This window comes from Pongo pygmaeus, chromosome 10, assembly GCF_028885625.2.
Source record: "Pongo pygmaeus isolate AG05252 chromosome 10, NHGRI_mPonPyg2-v2.0_pri, whole genome shotgun sequence".
NCBI lineage: Eukaryota > Metazoa > Chordata > Mammalia > Primates > Hominidae > Pongo > Pongo pygmaeus.
In genome coordinates, this window is record NC_072383.2 from 184,779 (window position 1) to 209,127 (window position 24,349).

Genomic DNA, 24,349 nt, shown 5'->3' on the forward strand with positions numbered 1-24,349 from the left:
GCTCCATGCCGCCCCCACCGCAGTCCACGGCGCACTTCACATCTTCATCTCTACCAGACTTCTTCTGTCTCTTCCTCTTCCCCTCCTGTCCCTTTCTCTCCTCGTGCCTCTCTGTCTTTCCGCCTTCCTCCCTGTCTCTGTTTTTCGCTTGTTCTTTGTCTCAGTCTCCAGTCTTGCTCCCTTTTTGGGATCTTTCTCCTGCCTTTTCCTCCTTGCCTGTCCCTCTCTTTCTCTCCTTGCTCTCTGTCTAATTAGACTTTCCTCGTCCTTTGCTGCCCCGTTCCATCTCTGTGGCCCACACACTCTGACTCCCTTGCTGCGTGACCCCACTGGTTCACCTCCTCCAGGCTCTCTCTGTACCCATCGGACCACAGCCTCTTGGTCACCAGCCCTAGACAGTGTCACTGTGTGGCTCCATTGTGCCCAGTTGCTGACTCCTGATGGGCTGGGCTATGGTAACACACAGATGTGGCCGTATAGGGCCTTTGGCGCTCACATATGGCTGCAGAGGGTGCAGGGTGGAGGTGAGGAGGGCCACCGGGAAACCGGAGCAGCCTCTCGCCTGGCTGGCCCTGGAGGCCCCTGTTCGCCAGCCGGCAGCTCAACCTCAAATGCCCTGATTCTGGTGCGGCCAATTCTCATGCTTGGGCAAGATGCTGGCCTCCACCCCTAGCCCCACCCTCACCTGCACACTGTCCCGACCAGCAAGCCTGAGAGGAGTGGGCTTTGACCAAGCCAAGGACAACTCACAGCCTGAAGATGGCCATGGGCCCTGCCTTCGGGAGGGAGGGGAAAAGGAGAGGAGGAGAGACCCCCAACTCCCTCTCGGCGCCCCCTCCCTTTCTAAGAGTCTTCGGTGATGCGCTTTTCTCCTTGTTCTCCCCAGAAAACTGTGGGAGGCGGAGTCCACGGACCACCAGGCCCTGACCACCTCCACTGTGGCGTCTCCCCTTGTTTTCTCCTAAAAACTGACGGCAGAGTTGGGGGTCTCCAAGTCTTCTAGGCAGTGGGCACGAATGGAAGCTGAGGTTGTGGAGGAAGTGGGTCCACCTCAGAGCTCATGTCACCATCACAGGGCCACTCAGCAGGCGTTTGCTGTGCCCTTGATGTGCTGGGCAGGCAGAGGGGCTGCTTGCCGGCAGTGGGCAGTGTCAGGAGCAGTGTGCAGGGGCTGTGCCATAGCCGGTGGGAGGAGACTGGGGTGAGTGGGTGTAGAGTGGGCAAACGTCAGCTCCAAGAGCCCAATCTAACGCGCTTGGTCTGCATCTCCCAAAGGGAAAGCAATGCCCAGGGGACATTGGGTCCCCTGCTTTGCCAGGCCTGGGCTCCTGCCTCGCTGCACAAGGCCCTGGGGACAGGGCACCCCAAAGGAGGGTGAGGCAGGGTGAGGGGGCTGGGAGGGTTCGGCCTCAGACCCTGCAGTGCAGAGTCCCCTGGATCGGGCTAGACCAGAGGAAGGCGCCTGCTTAGCTGGGGGAACTGGCATGTGACCCCACACACACACACACACGCTGAAGCTCGGGATATTCACAGGCAAACCCCCCCAGGTTGGAGGCAGCATTTCAGAGGTAGCAAGGCTCTTGGGGAGCAGGGACTCCAGCCTCCTCCCTTTTCAGAAGGTCACACGGAGGCCCCAGGAGTGAATGGGCGAGCCAGAGTCACACCAAGTTTGCAGGAGGCCCGGACCAGAATCTGGCCCTGCGTGTCACGCTGTCCCCTCACATTAAGCGCATTTGTCATTTACTCTTGAGAGGCCATGCCTCCCACCACAGCCCCCCCTGAGGGCTGGGGCAGCTGGGGGGAGCTGGGCTGCAGAAAGCCCCAGGGGCTTGAGGGGCTCTGCTCCTAACTGGTCAGCCTACAGCAGAAGGGATCCAACGGAGGACTCAGCCTCCTCAAGACCTAAATAAGAAAGTGAAATTTAAACCTGGGAGAAACACAGGCTCCTAGCAGGTCTCTGAAAGAACAGAAGAATCAATGTGTTTACTGTATTATTTATGTTGAAAGCTTTGCTTGGGGTACTCTGAGGTTAAGAAGGAAGGAATTGGGATTTGGAGTCGGAAGATCTGAGTTCAGCCTCCCTCCACCCGTGTCCTGGGCCACCAAAGCCTCTCCTGGCCTCAGGGTTTGGGATCCGAAAGGGCTACTGTGGCAGGTGGGAGGAGATGGTCCTCTTGGGGCATTAAAGGGCGACCCCCGGGGGTGAGTAGCCTGAGGGGCCCTGCACCTGTCCTGGCTGGGAATGGAGGCCAGCGGGAATGGGTGTTGGAGGGTGCTTAGGGGGCCGCCTGACCTCACACCCTCCCTGCCTGCCCTCAGCTGCGTGGTGGATGAGATGGACTTCTCCAGCATGGAGCTGGACGAGGCCCTGCGCAAGTTCCAGGCGCACATCCGTGTGCAGGGGGAGGCCCAGAAGGTGGAGCGGCTCATCGAGGCCTTCAGGTAAGGCCACTTCCCAGCTCCACTCCCCAACAGACCCCAGGGTGGGGAAGCCGGGCCGCTGTGAGCCTGGCAGACAGGAGATGCCATCAGGAGGGTTGGACGTTGGGCCAGAAACACCCCTTCTGGTGTGGGCAGGAGGGTGTGGGCTGGGGAGAAAGAAGGGAAGGGAAGAAAAGGGACCGATCCCTCGAGCTCCCCAGGCTGGAAATGTGGGGCATTTAGGGGTGTGGGGAAGAAGACCAGAGTATGAGACAGACAGTGGTCTCCCTGGACCTAAAGCCTTCGGAGAGCTGGGATACCCCCTGGACACCCCCCTCCTTTGTTGGGCCCGGGGGGAGGGTGGGCAGGGGCTCAGCGTCCGCTCTGCATCTGACCCCCCCACAGCCAGCGCTACTGCATGTGCAACCCCGAAGTGGTGCAGCAGTTTCACAACCCCGACACCATCTTCATCCTCGCCTTCGCCATCATCCTCCTCAACACCGACATGTACAGCCCCAACATCAAGCCTGACCGGAAGATGATGCTGGAGGACTTCATCCGAAACCTTCGAGGTGAGGAGATGGGCACTGGGGCAGGAGGGGCAAGGCCACGGCTCAGGCCCCGTTCTGTGCAGCGTGCACTCTGTGAGTCTGAGCCCCTATCACAGATCGTCACCTGCTGTCTGGGCCTGGTCACCCATAGCAAGCTGGGAATATTACTTGTGAGGCAGGCGGCTGGGGAGTTTCCGGCATGCAGCCTGCCACCGCCACCGCTCTACCAAACAGCAAGCGCCCTTGGGCAGTGCCTCTTGCCCTCGATGGAACATGGTTGGCCTCTAGGCCCCTGACACCAGAGCTGGTGGCTCAAGTGGTGCCAGCCCTTCCCCTCCACAACTTATGAGGAAGGAGCCAGGAGCAGGGCCCTGGGTCCATTTAAGTCAGCCTTGCAGATAACTGTATGGCGCCAGCTGGCAAGTCCTTCTCTCATCGATGCAGCGCACTGCCTGGCAGGGAGCAAACCAGGACTGGCAGAGTGTGATGTGTGCTCAATTGTTTTTTTGTTTTTTTGTTTTTACCCTTTAAAAGAATCAAAGTTATACATCCACATAATTTAATAAAGTCAAATAATCCTGCAAGGCTTATCACAGAAAAAAATTAGTCCCTGCCCTTCTCACCACTCACCTTCTCCAGAGGCAACCACTTTTGACTTTTTTAGCTATTTGTGTTTCTTCTGTATCGATAAACCGCAGGCTTCTGCTTCATTTTTTTCTATCTCTTTTTTTAACTGGCATAAAGGCCATACTGTGAGTGTGTAAGCCTGAAGTTTGATGAATGTGTACGGTCATGTGCACTGTGTCATCACACCCAGATCCTGATCTGGATCATTTTCACCTGCCCAGAATGTTCTCTCCTGTCCCGTCCCAGTCAATACCTTTGCCCAAGAGTAACAACTGTTCCGCCTTTTATCGCCATTGACGAGTCCCGCCCGTCCTTGAGCTTCATCTAAATAGGGCCATACGGTATTTATACTTTGGTATCTGGTCTCTTTTATACACTGCCTCTTGTTAATTATTACTTCTGTTGCCCAGGCTGGAGTGCAGTGGTGCAATCTCAGCTCACTGCAACCTCCACCTCTCAGGTTCAAGCAATTCTTATGGCTCAGCCTCCCAGCTAGCTGGGATTACAGGCGTGCACCACCACACCCAGCTAATTTTTATATTTTTAGAACAGATGAGGTTTCACCATGTTGAACAGGCTGGTTTTGAACTCCTGACCTCAGGTGATCCGCCTGCCTCATCCTCCCAAAGTGCTGGGATTACAGGCATGAGCCACCATGCCTGGCCCTTGTTAATTATTTTTATTTTAAGCATTATCTATTAATTCCCCATTATAGAATGTAAGGATTTAGCCCTCTTTCGTCCACCTTCCCCGACCCATCCCACTCATGTCAGTGCTCATGTTATTAAGGCTCTGCACACACACTCCAAAGCTGAGTCTGCAAGTGCAGAATGATTGCAACTCCCTTCATCTATACTTTCCTTAGAGCTAATGCTTCTCTTTCCATTTGCTTAACTCTCTGAGGACCTCCCCTGATTCAGCCCCAACTTCCCACCCTATGTATCAAGCTCCTCTCCATACATCCAGACCCGGGAGGTGGTGCAGGAGGGTCATCTTCCGGGAGCCTCTGGTCCTGCTGCAGTCTGGACAGTGGCCAGGCCAGGGCACAGCCAGCATCCTGGGCCCTCCTTCCCTTGCTCTTATGATAGATTCCTGGTTCCTGCATGTCAGAGCTTCCTCATTTTTCGTTTACTTCCAGAGAAAAGGCCATTTTTGAGAACTTGCATTTCTGAATATATCTTTTTCTGTCTTTGCCCTTGTTTGGGAGTTTGGCTGGGGATAGAATTCCAGCCTCAAAACACACCAATCGGGATTTCAAAGGCATTATTGCTGCATTGTGTTTTAGCTGCCAGTGCTGCTCTGCCATCCCAGCTGCTGGCCTTTTGTCTGTTACTCTTTCTCTCTCTCTGAAAGCTTGCAGGTTCTTCTGCCTGCCCTTCGTGTTCTGGATTTTCACGATGATGTGCCTTGCTACAGTTCTTCTTCCATCCATCATGCCCAGGGCTGGACTGGTCCTTTCCATCTAGAAACTCATGTCCTCCGGTCATGGGAAGTTTTCTTAAATGTTGTATTTGATCATTTCTGCCCTCCAATTTCTCTGGACTCTCTTTCTTGAACTCCTGCTATTCTGTTGGTGGATCTCCTAGTCTGATCCTCGTAACTTTTATAGTTTTCTACCTGCCGTCTTTGTTTACTTCCTTGACTTTCTGGAAAATGTCCCTCAGTGCCATCTTTCGTGTCTCCTACCAAGTTTTTCATTCCTGCTGTCATATTTTTCATTCTCAATAGCTCTCTTTTTTCCTCTCAATGTTCCTCTTTTATAGCATTTTATTCTTGCTTTGTAGGTGCAATATCTTCTCCCATCTCGGTGAAGATATTAATATTGGTTTGTTTGTTTTTCTCCCTGCTTGCCTCTATTTCTTCTGGAGTCCTTTTTTCTGTTTTCTCCCCCCCGTATTTCTTTCTCTTTCCTGGTATAGACTTTCGCAATACAGTTGATGAAATCTGGTTGTTCATTCATATTTAAGAGTGAGCCACCAGAAAGCTGATGAATGACTGTGAACACAGGTGGAGACTGCTGGCTGGTAGGCTTTCTTGTAGGGTGATTTAGTTCAGCCATTTCACTGGGAGACCCTACTGCAGTATCTGGAGATATTTTTTTCTTGTTCTGCCTGATACCCAGAAGATAAATGTCCAATCTGTTGACCAGAATGTATGATTCTGGCTGCTAGAGTTCTGAGATCTTTAAGTGGGAAGTGGGGTTCAGGGTTAATATATAGGTATCAACTTCATCCCCCAGTATTCAGCAGAGTCCCACCCCTGGCTGAGTGTGGGGTCCCTCATCTCAGAATTCCAGAGAATGGACCCCCAGTCTTCTGCTGGAGTGAGGAGGGGACAGGGAAGCCCAGAAGCTTTCTAACCCATTTTCAACCTGTTTTCCTATTTCCAGCCCACCTTCACCTTCGCTTTTAGGGGCTGCTGTTACCACCAGCTCTAAGCCCTTTGGTGGCTGTGTGGTGTTCGAGCGGCTTCTAGCCTCTCTGCTGGTCTAGGTTTCAGCTTTCTCAGGTTTGCTAAATCCATCCACTTATTTATCCACTTTCCACGTCCTGGGGTGCCTGTGCCTTTGCTCCTGTTCTCTGTCTTTGTGGGTTTATGCTTTTCTAAAAGATTCCTTTCTCCTTAGTATTCAGAAGCAGCAGAGGCATGCAGCCTGCCACCTTGAACTGGGGGCATCCATATACTCAGCCTTTCTCCTTGCTTTTTCTTACCCGCAGCCTGATTTCTTTCAGCCTCCTTGGCTGCTGCATGGCTCATTTGCCTGACTTTAAGAACCAAGATCAGATGTGGAAGAAGCCAGAACAGGCAGGGAGCTGTGCGTGGAAGGCATGGTGTCCTTTCAGTAGCTGGGAACACTCCTTTGAGAGATGCTTGCCAAAGTTGTTTTATTTTTAATTTTTCCCTCTTATAAAAGAAGCGTATAGTCATTAAAGAAAGATTTGAAAATAGTAGAAAGAAGATATTTTAATCGCCTGTTTCTCCAAAAGAAATGTGTTTTCTTGTTGGCATATTTCCTGCCAGTGTTTTTTTGTTGCCCGAGTTTTATCATTACTATGAAGCAGGAGGTGGGACATGGGTATCCTCGCCTGCATTGCCAGGGGTCTGCCTGCTCCCCCACTGCTCCCAGTGAGGGAGGAATCTCTTCAAAGACTAAGCCCTCAACACCATGCTCCGTACTGGAGGGGAGAGGAGAGCCCAGGAGGAGGAAGATCCAAAAGAGAACGAAACAGAACCTCCTTATGATGCTGGAGTGGTGGGGTGGAGCTGGGGGGTGAGACAAACACAAGGAAGACCGTAGAACTGCAGAGGCACAGAGGGTTCGCGGGAACATGGAGGCTGTATCTGCCATCAGAAAAGAGGCCTGGGAGGTGGGTGCGAAGACTCTGGTTGAGGAACATCAGGAGGTGAGGCAGGAAATGTGTGTTGGGGCCACATCACATCATTAGTTTTGGTGCCTGGCTAAGGAACTTGTTCTTAATTGAATGGGTATGAAGCACCAGCGATTGAAGGCATGGCAAAAACCAAGGCCACCCCCGGGGAGCTCCAGGCTGGATGGGTGTCTCTTCTGTGTGGCTGCAGGGCTCTGACACCCTCCCTCCCAACCCCACCACCGCCCCTGCCCCCCCACGTTGTTAGGTGTGGACGATGGCGCTGACATCCCCAGGGAGCTGGTGGTAGGCATCTATGAGAGGATACAGCAGAAGGAGCTGAAGTCCAATGAGGACCACGTCACGTACGTCACCAAGGTGGAGAAGTCCATTGTGGGCATGAAAACAGTGAGTGTCCACAAGCCACCTATCTCCCATCTCCTTTCCCTTCTTTCTTCCTGGCATCTCTTCCCATTCTCCTCCTTACCTTTCCAAAACTCTTTTTCCGTATTCATTCACATGATAGTTATGGAGTACCTACTGTGTGCCGGACACTGCATCTCTTTTTTTTTTTTTTCTTGCCTGATTTCCTCATTGCCTCTTGCCACCAGATACTGCAGCAGGAGAGACGGAGATGAGATGTCAAGAAGGACTGCCCAGTGGTCTAGGGTGGAAGCATCTGGGTAGCCAGATGAGATTTAGTATCCCTTTCCTAGGACAGCATGACTACCAGGCATTCCTGGATGGTCCTGATGAGTAGAAGGCAGGAAATGGGCTCAACAGACTCTAGGCTGTGGCATCACCATAGATTTGCCCTATTGGTAGTGACCTGTGTCCCAGGCAGCATGTTCCAAGCCTGCCATGATTTTTAAAGTGGGCCTTCTCTGTAGGCTACTACACTTTATACTATAAAGGATGTCATGGGGGTTCCAGTTCCTCCTCCTCATATTGTTGCCTCAGGGGACAGTGTGGGAGAGTTTGGAGACCTCTTCTGAGGCCCTGCACTGGGCTGCCGCCACCCAGTCTGTGGAGGGACAGCCTTTTCTGCTTTGAGAGCCTTTATTGCTGAGGTCTTAGCATCTGTCGGGTTGCAAGCGACTGGTTTGTCTTACACGCTGAAGTAGATGCCAGGTGTCTCTGTGATCCCTTCGCTCTTGCACACTTGCATCTGTGCAGTAGAGAAAGGGTGGAGGTATCATATCTGCAGGCCACAGCCTGGGACAGGGATGCCCTCAAGGTTATGGAGGGAAGCAGGTTGACAGTGGCTGGGTTGGAACAGCCTGAAAGCTCTTCTCAATTTCCTATTCCTGTCCCTCTATCCCCTCATTTATTGTGGCTTAGTGGACCCCTTCTCTGGCCGTGCTCCCCAAGAAGCATGACAGGGATGAGCCCTGGGACGGGGATGAGCGTGCGAGGGAAAGAGCCTCAGACGAGGAGAGAGAAGGATGAGAGTCAAGTCCAGGCCCCACGACAGAACCAGAGCCCCTCCCCTCTCCCTCCACGGAACCGGAGCCCCTCCCCTCTCCCTGGGCCCCGTCTCCTCTTCTGGAAAATGGGCGCGTGGGTGGGGAGGCCTCGAGGCCTCTGGTCTCTCCCACTGAGCGCCACGCCCGCGTGCAGGTGCTGTCGGTGCCCCACCGCCGCTTGGTGTGCTGCAGCCGGCTCTTTGAGGTGACGGACGTGAACAAGCTGCAGAAGCAGGCAGCGCATCAGAGGGAGGTGTTCCTCTTCAACGACCTGCTGGTGGTGAGTGGCCCACGCCCCGGGACTGGGCTAGGCTGGGGCTGCCTGCCGCCCTGATCAGCCTGGGCAGGGCCCCTGAAGTGGGCAGGAAAGGACGCCCAGAGGTTTCAGACGGAATGCCTGTTCCGTGAGACAGATCTGCCTTCATGGTGCGTTCACACCGTGGGTGTGAGAGGGCTCAGGCAGACATGCTAACTCCTACTTCGTAAGTCATGACACCGAGACGTCAGATGGTTGCACAAACTGTTAACGAACTGGATCCCAGACCATTGGCCTCTCCACGTTACAGGAAGCCCAGGGCAGGGAGTGCACAGGGCTGTGCTCACACCCCAGGGCCTGGGAGGAACAGGGCCTAGGTGGGGCATGCTCTGTCCCTGGACCTAGGCGAGGCTGGTGTATCTCTGTGTGTGTGTGTGTGTGTGTGTGTATGTGTGTGTATGCGCACACATACACACATCTGTACCCACAGATACTTTTTTTGCTCTTTGAAAACAAGTATCCATTCAACAAATATTTGATCAGTGTTGACCATGTGCCAGGCATCATTGTAGGTCTGGAAAACTGGTGAGCAGGACTGGAGCAGGACTCGTGTCTCCCTTGCACCGGCCCTCTCTATCCATGAGCCACATTGGCACTGCCTCTAAAGTGATCACAAGCCTGAACCACCTCCCACCACGCACTACTACAGTCTTAGTGCACGCCTGGTGCACTCAGTGAACCACATCAGCCTCCAAACGGCTCTCCCCACCTCTAGGGTTCACCCCCCTAAGAGCAGCAGCGTGATCTCTCTGGAGTGAACATTAGGCCACGTGTCCCTTTTCCCTAACCCTAACCCTGCCTTCTCCTCAGCCCTGTGAGCCGCCTCCCTCCCGTGGGCCAGGCCTTTGTACTTGCTGCTCCTTCTTGCAAAGCTCCTCCAGACCTTGCACCCTCCTCTTGCCTCCTTCTTTTCATTCAAGTCTCAAATCACTTTGATTCCTTACCCTATTTCATTTTCTTCAAAACACTTAGCACCTTGGTTTTGTTTTTTTGCTGTTATACTTTATTGTTTGATCACCTGATGGGCACGGTGACACTCCACATTCCATAAGCACCTTAAGGGCAGGGGCTCTATCCTGAGTTCTCCTGTATCTCCAGGGCTCAGCTCACAGAAGCTGCTGAATAGAAATTTGTTGATTAAGCAACCAGACGACTTTACTAAAACGAGCTTTCATTGTAGTAGGGGAAGGAGATAGAAAATAATTAAGAAACAGACAAACAAGATAATATCAGATTGGGGGAAGGCACTATGAAGGCCACAAACCAGGTGATAGTACAGAGAGTGACTGGAGTTAAGGGCCAGGTTTGGGCTTGCTTTGGTTTGCTTTTTAGAGGAGGTGGTCCAGGAAGGTATCTCTAAGGAGGTAGCATTTGAGACTTAAGTAATGAGAGTAATGCAGCCGTGCAAAAAGCTGCCGGGAGAGCTGTGGAGTGGGAACAGCATATGCAAGGGGCCCACAGTGGAACTGAGCTTGCCCTTCTCAAGCTACAGAAGGGAGGACACCGTGGCTTGGGCAGAAGGCCAGAGTAAGGCAAGGACCACATCAGGTGGGTTTTACAGGCCAGCTCAGGCGCCGTGGCTTGGCTTCTAAGTACAGAGGGAATAACCACTGTAGGGTTTTGTGCAGTGAAGAAGCACATTTTGGGGTAGTGTGTGCACATGTATGTATATCTGTACCTGTATGTGCACATTCATCACTGCAGGGTTTGTGTGCTCATGCAGCCCCCGGGTGTTTGTGCATCCGTGTGTCCATGAGTGCTCATCAGTGCCTGTCTATTTCCCTCTCCTGAACAGATTCTCAAACTTTGCCCGAAGAAGAAGAGCTCCTCCACGTACACCTTCTGCAAGTCAGTTGGCCTGCTGGGCATGCAGTTCCACCTCTTTGAGAACGAGTGTAAGTCTTTGACAGCCAGTGTAAGTCTTTGAGAAGGAATGAATGAATGAAATGGCTGGGGCGAGTTGAGGGAGAAGGGCTGGACAGCAGAGTGGATGGAGGCATGAGACCCCATGCCCTCCTCATGTCTGGCTGGCTCCAGCCCTCGGCTGCTGCTGCTCACAGCCCACTGGGGGCCTGGGGTCTGCTTTCCAGATTACTCTCATGGCATCACACTGGTGACCCCGCTCTCGGGCTCCGAGAAGAAGCAGTTGCTGCATTTCTGTGCCCTGGGCTCAGATGAGATGCAGAAGTTCGTGGAGGACCTGAAGGAGTCCATTGCTGAGGTGACGGAGCTGGAGCAGATCCGGATAGAATGTAAGGACGCGGGCTCCCTGAGGCAGCTGGTGGGGGTTCCCATTCAGCAAGGGACAGGGGCAGCTTGAGACAGACATGCCTGACTCCAGGGAGCAGCGCGGCCCTGCCCTGGCCCCACTTCGGACCCTCCCCGTCTCCAGGCCCCCCCGCACCACACTCCCACAGCCCGGGTGGGAGCACCAGTTCCCATGTTTCTTCACAATTAAAGTGAGGCTTGCTAGAATGCACACACGTGTGTACACAGATCAGCAGGCACGTGGGGCTGCACGTGGGCCTCTTGGAACAGAGAGCTCTGCTGTTTTACTAGGATGACCAAGCGAGCTGGCCAGGCAGGCCCATGGGACTCTGGTGCTTTCCTTCCCACCAAACCGTCTGCTGTTACCTGCCCCGCTGTGGCCCAAGTCTGTACATTGCATCTGGTTGGCCTCATTTCTTCACTCTCTTTTAATCTTGAATCATCCCTCCACTTTATTTTTTTTCAAAACATTGTCCTTTTGAAGAGTCTAGGCTGCCTTCTTACTATCCCACATCTTACAGTAGTCTCTGTTCCTCTGAGGAATGCTTAGATTCTAGATTGTTCCATTCAGACATTTTAGAGAATATGTGGGTCTCTTTCTATGTCTAGGTGGTTTACTGGCCGCTTTGGGGTTAAGGGAAGAGCGGCAAGGGCCTGCAACCTGTACCCATCTGCAAGCTTGTACTGATTAAGCATCACAGAGGCTCCAGATAGCCTTTAAGGGAAGACTGAATAAGAACAGATTCAGAAACTAAAACAGAAAATGAAAATAGGCTTCAGGCCTGCCTCTATGGCCACTTAGTTAAAAAGTGTTTCTAAATTAATATCTGTCCATTAGGCGCTAGGAAAGGCAAGGAGAGTTTTTGAGCAGGGGATCAATGTGACAGGCTGGTGCTTTTGAATCATCATTGTTGAGGCTCCTGCTACACACTAAGCAGTTTATTTCTGTTCTGTGGATCCTCATAGTGACGCTGCAAGGTAGGTGCACTGACCCCACTCTACAGCTGAGGCTCGGAATTCAGCCGTGTGTCCAGGTCGCTCATGTTAGAAGCTGTCATTTTCATTTACGTTTGATTCTACACTTTCCACTCGAGAGTGAGAGAAGAGGTTCTGTTTATTTTTTCTAAGGAAACAATTTAAACCAGGGTAAAATGAGACCCATCAGCCTGGACTCTAGAACTCAGGTAACTGCTTGGTGGGAAGGGGTGCATGGAAACTCCCTTCCTTCAGTCTGTTGGCTTATTTGAGTTCAGTGGTGAAACAAACAGATTCTTTTCAAGGGCTGGACTGGATCCCCAGAGAGGCCGCCTCTGCTGTTGTTCTGGAGCATTTTCAATGAAGCACCTTGAAATGGCTTCACTTCTCTCATTGTCTAACTGTCCCAGATGGCTCCGCACTGCCCTGGGGGGCCGTAGCACACCAAGTGGCACCAGCATTGCTGGGAGAGGCACCTTCCCCCATCAGCCCAGGAGCAGCACGTACCCCGCTTCCCAAAGTCACAGAGGAGCAGATAGCGTCAGAATCTGTCATGTCAGGAGGTGAATATCCTCTCCTGCTGCCTCAAGGGTAAAAGAGCAGGAAGAAAGGCTCATGCTTGGCCTTTAGTCTTCACTGGAGAGAAAGGGAAGGAACAGCTGAGGGAAGAGGAAGGGCAGGCCAGGGAGACGGGGAGGAAAGAAAGCCAGGAAAAAAAAAAGAAAATGGGCTGAGCTCAGTGGCTCACACCTGTAATCCTAGCACTCTGGGAAGCTTAGGAGAGAGGATTGCTTGAACCCAGAAGCTCAAGAACAGCCTGGGCAACACAGCAAGGCCTCGTCTCTACAAAAAAGAAAAGAAAATGGAAAACAGTATCAGCTACCATTTATTGAGGACTAATTCTCACAACAGCTTTCCACAGTGGGCATCATTTTACAAATAAAGAAACAGGCTAAAAGCACTTAGGGAAGTTGTCCAAGTTCATAGTCAGTGACAAACCAAGGTTTGCATCCAGTGGCCCAGGACTCCTGACTTGTAATTATGATGCTAATTTCTCCAAAGCCCAGAGAGCCCCTCTGTGGGGAGAGAAACAACTCTCAGTTCAGTAAAAATATTTAGCATTGATCGATGGGATGGTGTGATTGAGGCAATCAGGACAAATTGTTCTGGCTTGGGGGCCTACAGTTCAGTGTCCCTGGTTTCTAGACAACCAGAGAGACTGAAAATGGAGCCCAGGAGAGTAGCTTTAATAAAAGGAACTTGAGTTATGTCTCCTGGAAAAGAGAAGCGGGAGGAGTGATTTAATAATCATGTCAAATCTCCAAGGATGGCAGCCGGCAGTTCTGCAGCTCCACTGAGAGAAGAACAAGAAGGAACAGGTTTCCAATCCAGTGAGAGGAATTAAAATTGAGTACTTAGACAGATGTCCTGGCCTCGCAGGCTTGCAGCTTCCACACCCTCGGTATGGACTTTCCTCCTTGGGAGAGCTTTGAACACCTTGCGGAGGCTCAGCCGGCCAGGCAGGCCCCGTCCTCCCAGGCGCCGGGTGGAGAGGTGGGGTGTCGCCCCTGTCAGCAGGCTCTGCTGTGCCAAGTGCTTTTCACACAATGTAACAAAACTGATACAGGTTGGTGCGAAAGTAATTGCGGTTTTTGCCATTACTTTTGTACGAACCTTAATACTTATGGAGTACGGGTCACTAGCCAGGCCTTGTGCTTTATGTGTACCTCCCCACGCAGTCCTCTTAATGACACCGTGAAGTGGGCATGGCTGTCCTCTCGAGTGAGGCATGGAGAGGTTGGGTAACTTGCCTAAAGCCACACAGCCAGGGAGTGTCAGAACCAGGGTTCAAACCCAGGCAGTTCACCTCCCTCATATCAGCCTCTTCTGTACCTCTCTGACGTTCAAGCAGATATGATCATCCCCATGTGCAGATGAGGAGACTGCGGCTCCGAGGGGGTATTTAACTTGCTATTCAGTGGTGGGGCCAGACCCGAGGTCCGTGTTTCACAGCATGTACTGGGACCTCTCTTCTTCATCCCCCGCTTCCCGCTTGCCCCTCATTTCCTCCCTCACTCTGTGTGGCTGAGGTTGTTTCTCTTGCTCACGGGCCTCTCCATTCCTTAGGGGAGCTGGAGAAGCAGCAGGGAACAAAGACACTCTCCTTCAAGCCCAGCGGAGCCCAGGGGGACCCCCAGTCAAAGCAAGGATCGCCGACAGGTAAGCCTCGGCTCCGCCCAGGGCGCCAGCTCCCGTGGAGGCCACTCAGGGACCCTGGGTGTGGGTCCTGGGCAATCTGCAGGGAGAGGTGCCCATTCCCATGGCGTGTTTCTGTCTGCTGAGGAGCGCCAGGCTTGCCTTCTTTAATCTCATGGGCTTTAGTGGTGGGAGTGAGGAGGAAGGTGAAAGAGAAATGTGTCTGTCCATTTTGCAAACTGCACCAGAGTTCTGGAGCCCATGTGAGATGTCACTGTCTGCCCCGGAGGAGTCAGGCAAGAGTCATGGCATCCCGGCCCCAGCAGGGAGGCCTTCCCTCCTGCAGCCAGGCTGTCTTGACGAGGCGAGGTCAAGAGAAACCCCATGAGGAACACTCTCCAACCAGGCAGTGTAAGAGGGCAGGGTGACCAAAAGGATCTGGATCTTGCTCTTCTTTCTACAGTCCCTTCACCAAGGAGCCACAAGCACTTCCTGATCCCTGGCTCAGGTCAGCCCACCCCAAATCCAGACAGACCCTCAAACTCCACTTCTCTAGTGACTTCTCCAATTGAATTGCTCACTCCAGCCGAGTCACGTTGGCTCCAGAGCTGGCCCCTCCTTCGGCCTGCCCCAACCTTACCCCCACCTGCAGGGGGCCAGGAAAGGTTTCCACCACCTCCCCTCCACCAGCCCCAAATAAAGAGAATGAGGGGAGACGCATGAGAATTCAGTCTCATCCCAGTGAAATCCCAGCAAGCCATCCGCAACTGTCCACCCACTAGTTAACTCGGTCACTTACTCTCACACTCAACAAACACTTCTCAAATGCCTGCTGCCCTGTGCAGAACACTGGAAAGCCAGGGTCGTAGCAAGACGCCAGCTTGAGCTGAGAAACTCCAGTGGGCTCCATGCGGTCCATGACCCGCCAGAGTTGGCCCTGAGTCCTGACTTGGAACAGGCAGCGGCATGGGGACTGGTTACGGCAGTGAGGACATGAGACTCACTTTCCAAGCAGGACATGGGGCTCTTTTCGCTATGTGGAGATTCTGTGATGGAATCTTCCCTGTATGGGTTTGACCTGCCATCATGCGTCCATAATTCTCCACGCTGCCTGATCTCAGCTGGCCTCTTCATTTCTATAAGGTCACAGGGCACGGGTCGCTGCTTTTGTTTTCTCAGCTGTGAAACCCCAGAGCCAGCCCTCAGCTGCGTATCATTCCCTGCCATTCCTTCCTGCCTCTCTTTTGGAAGCTGCCTGCCCTGGTTAGGCCCAGATGCCTGTTCCCAGGGACGTGTCCCTTAGTCCCCTCCACAGCGGGGTCTTTCTCATTCCCAAACAATGGTGCAGCTCCCTCTCCTGCTGCAGGAAGCAGAGGGCTGAGCACAGCAGGGGGAAACCAGCACCCCCAGGGGTTGGGAAATGAGAGGGGCTCCTGCGGGGGTCGGGGTGGAAGCTGGGAGTGACTCAGCCACAAAGAGCCAATGAGCTGCCCGTGGTGGTCCGCAGGGCCCCTGCTGCTGTGCCAGGCCGGCCAGAAGGCCCTCAGAGTAATTACAGAGCCATTATCGGCTCTCACCGTGCCAGGCACTGCGGTGAGTGCTGTGCAGGCCTCAGCCCATTCAGTCCTCCCCCCTCAGCCAGTCTGCAGGGCTGGGAGCAAAGAAGCGTGGCCCAGGCTCAAGGAGCCTGTGATCCACGGAGGCTGATGAACGTGGCGCCCACAACCCAGGCCCCTCCAAGCCTCTCACAGTTCGTACTGGGAAGGCTTTGACTGTGCGTAAATCAGATTCCACAATGCCAACATCAGAAAGAGCGGCAGTGATCTTCTAGTCTGCGGCAGCCCAGAGAGATGCAGCATCTCGCCCAGGTCACATAGCTCCTAAGTGGCAGAGTGGGGCTCCCAACCTCCACCTCAGTGAGGAGCAGTGTGACCCCAAGTCTTAGCTGCAGAGATGCTTGAGGGGCGCAGGGGAGGGGCAGGGTCTTGGCTCAGCCAGTGGAGAATGAGCCCTGTGCTCTTTGCATTCAAAGCCAAAAGGGAAGCTGCGCTCAGGGAGAGGCCGGCAGAGAGCACGGTGGAGGTAAGTGGAGCCCTGGTTGCCCAGGTGAGTGACTACCCTGCCCCCTTGTTCTTCTTCTCACCGTCTCTGTTGTTTCTCTTCTCAGGTATTAATCAATGCCTCCCCAGCCCGACTCACCATTTTACCAATTTCAAGAGATACAATTAAAAGTTACTGCTAGCATGGGTAATGCCACTGTTCCAGAGCCTAATTAAGCCACGAGCTCTTTCTCCCCTTTCCCCAGCCTGCTGCCCTCCGAGGCCGAGCTCCCAGACTAACACAGTGGAGACGGAGCTCACGACACCCTAGGGCCATCCTTCCTGTGTGCCCCCAAATCCACCTCCCCAGCAAATGCTCACTGCTCACTGCCCCCCCAGCACTTGCTGTATCAGAAGACCCCACATCCTCTTCCCCAAGTCCTCCCACCCTCCATAGCGGGGAGCCTGGGCTCCCACGGAGAATGACCCCTTAGGTCAGGCCCCAAACGATCACTTCCGGGGCAGACCCTGCCCTCTTGGACACCTGGGGCTAGGTTGGAGAATTGAGACTTGGGGGTGGGTGGGAGGGGGAACTCCTCCCCGGAACAGCTGGTCCATCTGGAAAGCCGGCCATGGCGTAGGGATGTGTGCAAAAGAAAATGAGACAGAGTAGGGTGGGGCTGTCCTGAGGGCTTTCCTGGGGGAAGAGTGATAAGCTGAAGACTGTCTGTGGTGGAGGGGCGGCTGCCCATCGGGCTCCACACCACATAGCGAGGGACTGCAGAAGAGCCAGCAGCAGCTGGTCCCTGCCAAACCCCCACAGTGCCACCTATGGGAGGAGTGTGCAGGTGCCCCTACAAGCCTCGTGAGCCCCACCCCTCTCCCATTGGGTCCTCTTGCACCCCAGTGAGTCCCAGCTCCACTCCTTTTCTGCCTGGCCTCCCGGGGCCACCGGCTGCTCATACAGACACCTCCCTTCCCAACCCTACTTCGACCCGGAGGGGCCCCCATTAGGTGTCTTAGGAAGCTGCCCTACCCACCAGTCTGACTAAGCCCTGGGAAGCAGCAGGATACCACGGGGTAGCTCAGTGTCTTCTCTCTCCCCCACGGCCCCCCACCCCCCACACACCCGTGTCTGGAGGAGGCACCTTTACAAGGAGGAGCTTCCTGCCCCAGCAGCCGACAAGCCCCCAGGGTGGGTATTCTATTCCCCGCCCCCCTCCACTCCCCATCCTCCGCAGCTGCCCATTCGTGAGCCTTGCAGATAAGCACACCCGCGCCCAGCCCTCTGTTCTGTTCTGCCAGCCCTGCCCCGCCCTGCCCTAGCCTGAGCTACCCAAGGAGGACAACCAACCCCACGCACTCCTCCCTCCTGCCCTAACGGCATATGGCTATCTGCAAGGCTGCCACCCTCAGCTAGCTCAGGGCCCTGCCAGCCTCTGCTCTCCCGCTCAGAGGGCAGCCTCCCACAGCCAGCTGGACCCCAGGCTCTCTCTCCTCTGCTCTCTCTCTGCCGTTGCTGGCCAAGCCCCTCTGGCAGGTGCTTCTCCATCTTCTCTGAGCTGTCCTGACCTGCTGCTCATGTTCCATTCTCTGTCTCCCCTGTTCCCCTCATTCCTTCTTTCATGAGCAGGGAGGTGAGAAGGGGGTCAGATGAGAGGACATTTTGCTGTCACTTCCTGCTTTTCACTTACCACTAAAGAGGAAGGATCCAGACTGGGGTGGGGCCGGGGTGCAGTGGAGGGGACCAGAGCAGGGGAGGTAAACGGGACGCGCAGGCTGTGGCCCAGAGGGGGCGCGGCACGGGGAGCTTCAGGGAGAAGGACGACAGCTCAGTGGGTCTGGACTGGGACAGCCAGACGTTCGCCTGGGGAGGAGCCGCTGCTAAGTCCAGGCGGAGGGAGGCAGATGAGCACAAGCCCGTCCTGGCTGTCTCAGGCCCCACATCTCCTGGGGAGGAATTCAGAATACAAGCAGGAGGGGAGAGGAGCCCGCGCCCTCCAGCGGCTTCCGCCTGAGTGAGGACCCTGGAGGGATCCCCAGAGGCAGGTGGGCCCCAGCCATGCTGTCTGCCTGCCATGTCTTGGAAGGACAGTGAGGGGCTCAGGGCACCTTCGTTTGTTTAAGGAGACCTCAGGCCTGGAACATGTGCTGAGGTTGGAGGCTGAGAAGGAAAAATAAAGCCCGTGACATGCCGAGTGTGGCAGTGGGGCTCATGAATACTGAGGGCAGACAAAGGCCTGGGGAGCCTCGGGAGGGAAGCTGCCCCCTGAACTGCACCTACAATAAGGAAATGCTAGTTTAGGGCTCCGGGATAGTTTTGGGCTGGGCCACCTGGGTTTAGGCCTGGGATGAGGTACCTCCCCTGCAGCTTCCGTTTCCCCCTCTGTGCTCTGAGCGCCGGCCCCAGGTGGTGCTGCCCGAGGACAGATGGCAGCCCAATAGAAAGATCCTCAGAGAGGAGGAGGGTCTCAGCCTCCCCCGGAGGACCCAGGTGTTTGGAGGGGGTTGTGTGGTGTCATAGCCACGGGCAGGGGAGCTTGGGGGTGGAACGGTGTGAGGAGTTGAATCCCTCTCCTTCCAGAATCCTCTAGCCTCCCTTCCACCCATCTCCTCCACCTCCCACTGCTAGCAAGGGGAGGCCAGGCTAGTCCATAGTGACCTCCATGGTCTGAGGGAGGGGGCTCATGAGCGCCATCTGGGCCACCTCCTCCTGCCCCACCTTGGGGATCAAGGTTAGAGCCCTCTCTGGGGACCCTCTCCGCAGCCAGGCAAGTTAACCAGGACCCAGCTTGGGCCAGAATGGCAGCTGGGGAGCTGACTCTGCCCTCGGCTGTCTGGGCTGCTCTCGAACGCAGGGTCATGGCCGTGGGGAGTCTGGGAGGACAGGTAGGTCCAGATCACCCTCTGGCATTCTGGGGTTTAGGCCTCTATGATGTTGACGGTGCCAATGATCCTTTCTCTATAACAAGGCTGGAGGGAACAGAGGGAAAGGCTCAAAAACGCTTGGCTCTGTCCCTGGGTCTGCCCTCCTTTGCCTCAACACACTCCTGCGAGGTGGGGAGGGGCAAAGACTATGACCCCTGCTTTCAAGCTCAGAGTGTGGTGGAAAAGGAAGTGAGGACACCCAACAGGTCCATGAAATCAGGCGGCAGAGGTACGCAGAGCCCATCTCACAGATGAAGAGACTGAGGCTGCAGAGCGACGCTGCTCACAGTCAGTGGCAAAACATGCCAGCCTCTTGACTCCTCTCTCCCCCCTGGGCAAAAGCCAGGGTCACAACCCAGTCTTCTCGCGGGTGGAGAGATGGGGAGAGGGTCAGAGTGAGGGCTGAGAGTGGGAGGCAGGCCAGGGGACCTAGCAGCTGGGAATTAGTCTTGTAACATTGCACGCTTCTCTGGCTGTTTCTAAACTAGGTGTCAATTCACAACAGGCTTCAAACGTCCCAGCACAACTCCGGGCTGGGGGCCGAGAGGGGAGCGCCGGTGCCGCCGCCAGACCTGCAGCCTAGCCCCCTGAGACAGCAGCCCCCACCACTGCCGCCGCCGCCACCCACACCCCCGGGCACCCTGGTGCAGTGCCAGCAAATCGTCAAGGTCATTGTCCTGGACAAGCCCTGCCTGGCCCGCATGGAGCCCCTGCTGAGCCAGGCTCTCTCCTGCTACACCTCGTCCTCCTCTGACTCCTGCAGCTCCACACCCCTGGGCGGCCCCGGCTCTCCGGTCAAGGTCATCCACCAGCCTCCGCTGCCCCCGCCCCCACCCCCCTACAACCACCCTCACCAGTTCTGTCCGCCAGGCTCCCTGCTGCTCCGGAGCCGCTACTCCAGTGGTTCAAGGAGCCTGGTGTAGACTCTGCCCCGCTACCCTGCGGTCCCGGGAGGGCCGGCCACTGGGGGGCCTGGGCTGCCCCTCCACTGCTCCCCATACCCCGGCACGACGCGTTCCTGGTCACTGATCACCGTCATCTTGGGAAGAGAATCCCCATCCCTGGCACCTGGGTTTGCCTCATCCAACCATCCTTCCCTTTCTCAGCTGCACCCCCTCTCCAGATCTGAAGACACACCTCGCTCTCCCGGGGCCCTACACAGCCAGACCCGGCGAGGCCTCCTCTTCCCCTGGCCACCACTTTCCCCCATTGGACCACGGACTGAAGAAAACTGGAGCTGAGGGTCTAACGAGCTTGCAGGCTTTGAGTCTGTTAGTGCCCGGGGGCCTTGGGCCATGGGCAGCAGCACGAGGCTGGGCCGGCCGGCAGTGGAGCACTAGACAGAAGCGGCTGGCTCGCAGCCCGGAACTAGTGCTTCTGTGGCTGCGCTGAGGGGAGGAGGGTTGCTCCCACCCCCTGGAGGGACAGGTGGGAGGAGTGAGGAGGGGGCTTTTTCTGCCGTCCCCGCCCCCAAGCCTGGCACTCTCAGGAGGCTACTCCTTGGTCCCCAGGGACGTTGGCTGTCATGACCATGTCCTTCCCCCTCCTCCCAGGGCCTCTGCTTCCTCAGGAGCTGCCCAGACTCCAGAAAAGCTTGGAGAAAGGGAGGCGGGAAGGGGAGCACTTCTGGCTCTCTGTAGGTCAGTTCAACAGGGCCATGGGATTGCGAGGTCATGTATCTGCAAAATGCACCTTTTTAAAGAGTGTCTTAGTTCTCCAGCCCCAGCTAATACCCGGCCAATGCCGTGTGCGCACAGGCATGTGCACGCAAACCCGCATGAGAACCAGGTCATTCCTTCCCCTGTGGAGGCGGAAGTGGAGACGGGGCAGTGATGTGCCCAGCAGAGAGGGGGCTCGGCCCGAGGCAGGGCTCCCTCCTGCATGAGTCTGTGGCCGCCAGGAGGGACTTGGGTGCAGACAAGAAAAACAGGGGCTCCAGAGGCATATGCATTTCCCCTGTGCCCCTCAGCCTTTAAATATTCCCTCCTCCTAGAAGGTTCTAGACACCCCCCTTCCGGCAGGGGTGCCCAAGAGTCCCTGGACCCTCAAAATTGCAAAGGAGACCCAAGCGGGGCTCGCTGACCTCCCAGGGCCCAGCAAGATGGGATAGCCAGCCTTAGGTGGTCCCACGAGCCCAAGCCCGGGGAAGGGCCCCTCCCCAGCCAGAGGAGAGGCAGCCACCCCGCAGACCACAGGAGCCGTACCGTGGCCTGCGCAGTCAGGCCCTATCAGGACGTGTCTGTCCCAAGCCTGGCCAGGCTCCGGTCCTGTGGCAGTAGCTCATTGCTGTCCTGTGTGCAGGAGCCTGTGGTTAAGGCCTCCTGGGAGAGGCAGTGAACATGAGTCAAATGTGGCGTGGACTTGAATGTCCCCACCCTTCCCCCGCCCCGCCCCACCTGCAGTAGCCGGGCCAGGTAGGAGGCAAGGATCATTCCCTGCTCTCGGAGGTTCCAGATGACCTAGTTTCGTTTCGTGTGTGTGTGTGTGGTCACCCAGACGTCACTGTGATATCACCCAGTGAATCTATTTCTGGCCCTGTCTTTGTCGGCCCAGTTTCTGTAACTTGCAGCCAATGTGCCCTCTCCCCTGTGGCTGCCAGCCCATCTGCCCCTCTGTGTCCTTGCTGCCCTGGCCCTCTGTTTTCTGTAACAGAGATGCTCCAGTCATTGCCTTTCAGAGTGGAGCAGACGACAGATGGGGTGCACACATTCAGACACCTCTGATGCCCTTAGCCAGTGCAGGGATCGCCCTAAAAGTGAAGGCCTGGACAGGAGGAGTCAGGGACTTGGGAGGAGGCAGAGCTGTGGGGATGGGAGTGGAGGAATCAAAATGAGGGAAGCTGAAAATAGAATGAAAACGATGACTAAGAGGCAGGAGTGCGAGGTATGGGGGAATAGGAACTATGAGCTAAATATACTTATGGGGTGGGGGCTGTGGGGGCCAGGGACACCCTCCCAGACAGCCCTGGCCCGCCAGGCAGGACCCCGTCCCCTGCTCACACAGCTCTTCAAGCTTACAAAGTGCCCTCTCCCCTGCTGAGGGGCACGGCAACCCCAGGCCCTCCCTCCCACCTCAGCTGAAGCCCCGATCTTCCAAATTGGAACCAGCAAGTCTTAGGGCTGGCACACATCTGGGCCTCTATCTGAGAACCCGGACTCTTAGGCACCTCAGGGCCCCTGCCCCAGGGCAGAGGCCCACCCCCTGGGTTGGTGCAGTGGCTGCCCTGGGCCCCACGGGCAGCACAGGGAGTCTGTCCAGGAAGCAGCCCAGCCGGGGTCAGCATCCCGTGGAGCCAGTCCTGAGCTGGGAGGGGCATTTAACCCCTGAGGGCCTGGGGCAGGACACAGCTGGCCCTCCTCATTGTCAGGGGAAGCAAATGCCCAACATCTGTAACCTCCCTTCCCTGCTCAGTCCCCAGGCCAAGGTTGGGAGCCCTCTCTGTCCCCGTCCCCAGAGCCTAGACCTCAAGGACCTAGGAAAAGCCTCCTGCTCCCTCCCCACGGCAGCAGACAGGGCAGGGCCTCCCCATGGCAGCAGACAGGGCAGGGCCTCCAGCCCCCCAGAGGGCCAGTAGGGGATGCTCTCAGGCCTTCCTGCTTTCCCAAGGTTGTGGGGACAGTAGAGTGCTGAGCCCCAGACCTAGTCACCCCAAGATGGCCCCACTCTATCCACTCTCTAGACCTTTGGGAAATCTGGGTCCCTCTCCTGATTTGATCCATTCGGCCCCAACTCCAGAGTCTGGAATGGGAGATGAAACTAGTTTTCCACCCACTTTTGGACAAATCCCACCCCTAGATCTGAAGCAAGCCCTGCCAGTAGCTTGTCCTGGAAGCCTGCCTGCCTGCCTGTCTGCACAGGTGTCTTGATCCAGCACACACTGATCAGCCCTGCGTCTTCGAGCCCCTGCGTCACCGGTCCCCACGGCCCGCCAGGATTCTCTTTGTACCCACTAGGCTTCCCTGATGACCATCTGTCTGTCCGTCCCTGTGTCTGCTGTACATACCTCCTGCTGCACCCTCTCCCCGCACACCCGTCACCCATAAGAGAGAGAAACCTCTCTAGGGAAAGGCAGGGTGGCTGCACCCAGCAACTAATCCAAATGGCAAATATTTTGTAACAAAATAGCCCAGAGGTATTTTATCTGTTCAATTCATAGAGTTTTAGAGATTATATTGAAAGATGTCACTTGAGCAAACTGTGTCGGCGCAGCTTCTTTTGCTCTCCCAGCAGGGAGGGCTCGCCTTAAATCAGAGCATCTCTTGGTGAGGATTTGAGAAGGACACCAATGCCCTCAGCCCCTCAGGCTGCTCTCCCCTGGCCACAGCAGCACCATTCCTTTACCCCAGGATAATGCACTCATGTCCCATGGTTAGGAACCCCTGTCTTCAATAAAGGAGACTCAGGTGTGGGAAGATAAGGTAAGTCTTCTGATGGGTGAGCACTGGCAGAGCTGGGAGCAGGGCTAGGAAACTGACCACCATGTGTGTGGGCCTGACCTGGTAAGACATGCATACACCCCCTCACTCCACCTCCCCGACCACACACACACACAGCTTTCAGCCAGTCCAGAAAGCAGGCTACAATGGAGACTAAAGGCAGCTCCGGAGGGAGGAGGCCCCACGACAGTCAGTACACCTCCAGGGGGGAGATGAGGACCACCTCTGGCCTGCTTGGCTTTCTGCAATGAAGAGTGAGGGTTTGTCAGGGTGCGGGGAGTCCATGCCATTGGCCATGCCAGACATCAGCTCCCAAAGCCTGACTTCAGTGGCAGGGTCTGGTTTGTCCAGCCCCTGGGTCCAATCTTCCTGAAATGCAGGAACCATGGGGCCCGTGAAAGGACTAGAGGAGTATTGTTGGGGACAGTGCACAAAGCCACAGAGAGCAATTCAGCAAACATATCCTGAGCCCCAAAGTGTGCCAGGTCCCCTACTGGGAGCCAGAAGGGATGCCAAGGTTCTGGGAAGCATATGGATATGACAGTAGCCGAGTGGCTGTAAGGAAGCAGGGAAGGCTGCAATGAGGACTGGGAGAGGGGCAGGGGCTCAGTCAGGTTGTTCACAGCCAGGTGCAATGCTCAGCTCAGCTCCATGGGGGCTCGAGATGGGGTGGTTCTCCTGGTCAGGGAAAGAGGAGAGACGCTTCCAGCAACACTGAGTCATCAGAGGAGAGCAACTGGCTGCCCCAGGACACCCGC

General features: G+C 55.5%; 1 protein-coding gene across 7 annotated transcripts in view; it reads left to right on the forward strand.

Annotated features, from left to right (window-relative positions):
- Nucleotides 1-23,350, forward strand: part of IQSEC3 (IQ motif and Sec7 domain ArfGEF 3) — a 112,762-nt gene extending 89,412 nt beyond the window's left edge. For 2 of the 7 annotated variants that reach the window (XM_054442582.2, XM_054442590.2), the window contains 9 exons: nt 2,320-2,442; nt 2,827-2,993; nt 7,236-7,375; nt 8,588-8,713; nt 10,545-10,644; nt 10,840-11,001; nt 14,120-14,212; nt 16,221-16,270; nt 19,644-23,350. In XM_054442582.2, the coding sequence (XP_054298557.1) occupies nt 2,320-2,442; nt 2,827-2,993; nt 7,236-7,375; nt 8,588-8,713; nt 10,545-10,644; nt 10,840-11,001; nt 14,120-14,212; nt 16,221-16,270; nt 19,644-20,078 (1,396 nt within the window). In that variant the 3' untranslated portion in view covers nt 20,079-23,350. Of the gene's footprint in view, nt 1-2,319; nt 2,443-2,826; nt 2,994-7,235; nt 7,376-8,587; nt 8,714-10,544; nt 10,645-10,839; nt 11,002-14,119; nt 14,213-16,220; nt 16,295-16,355; nt 16,436-19,643 lie in introns of all 7 variants that reach the window. The other 5 variants (XM_054442586.1, XM_054442587.1, XM_054442584.1 and 2 more) reach the window with 5 other exon arrangements.
- Nucleotides 23,351-24,349: the final 999 nt, after the last annotated feature.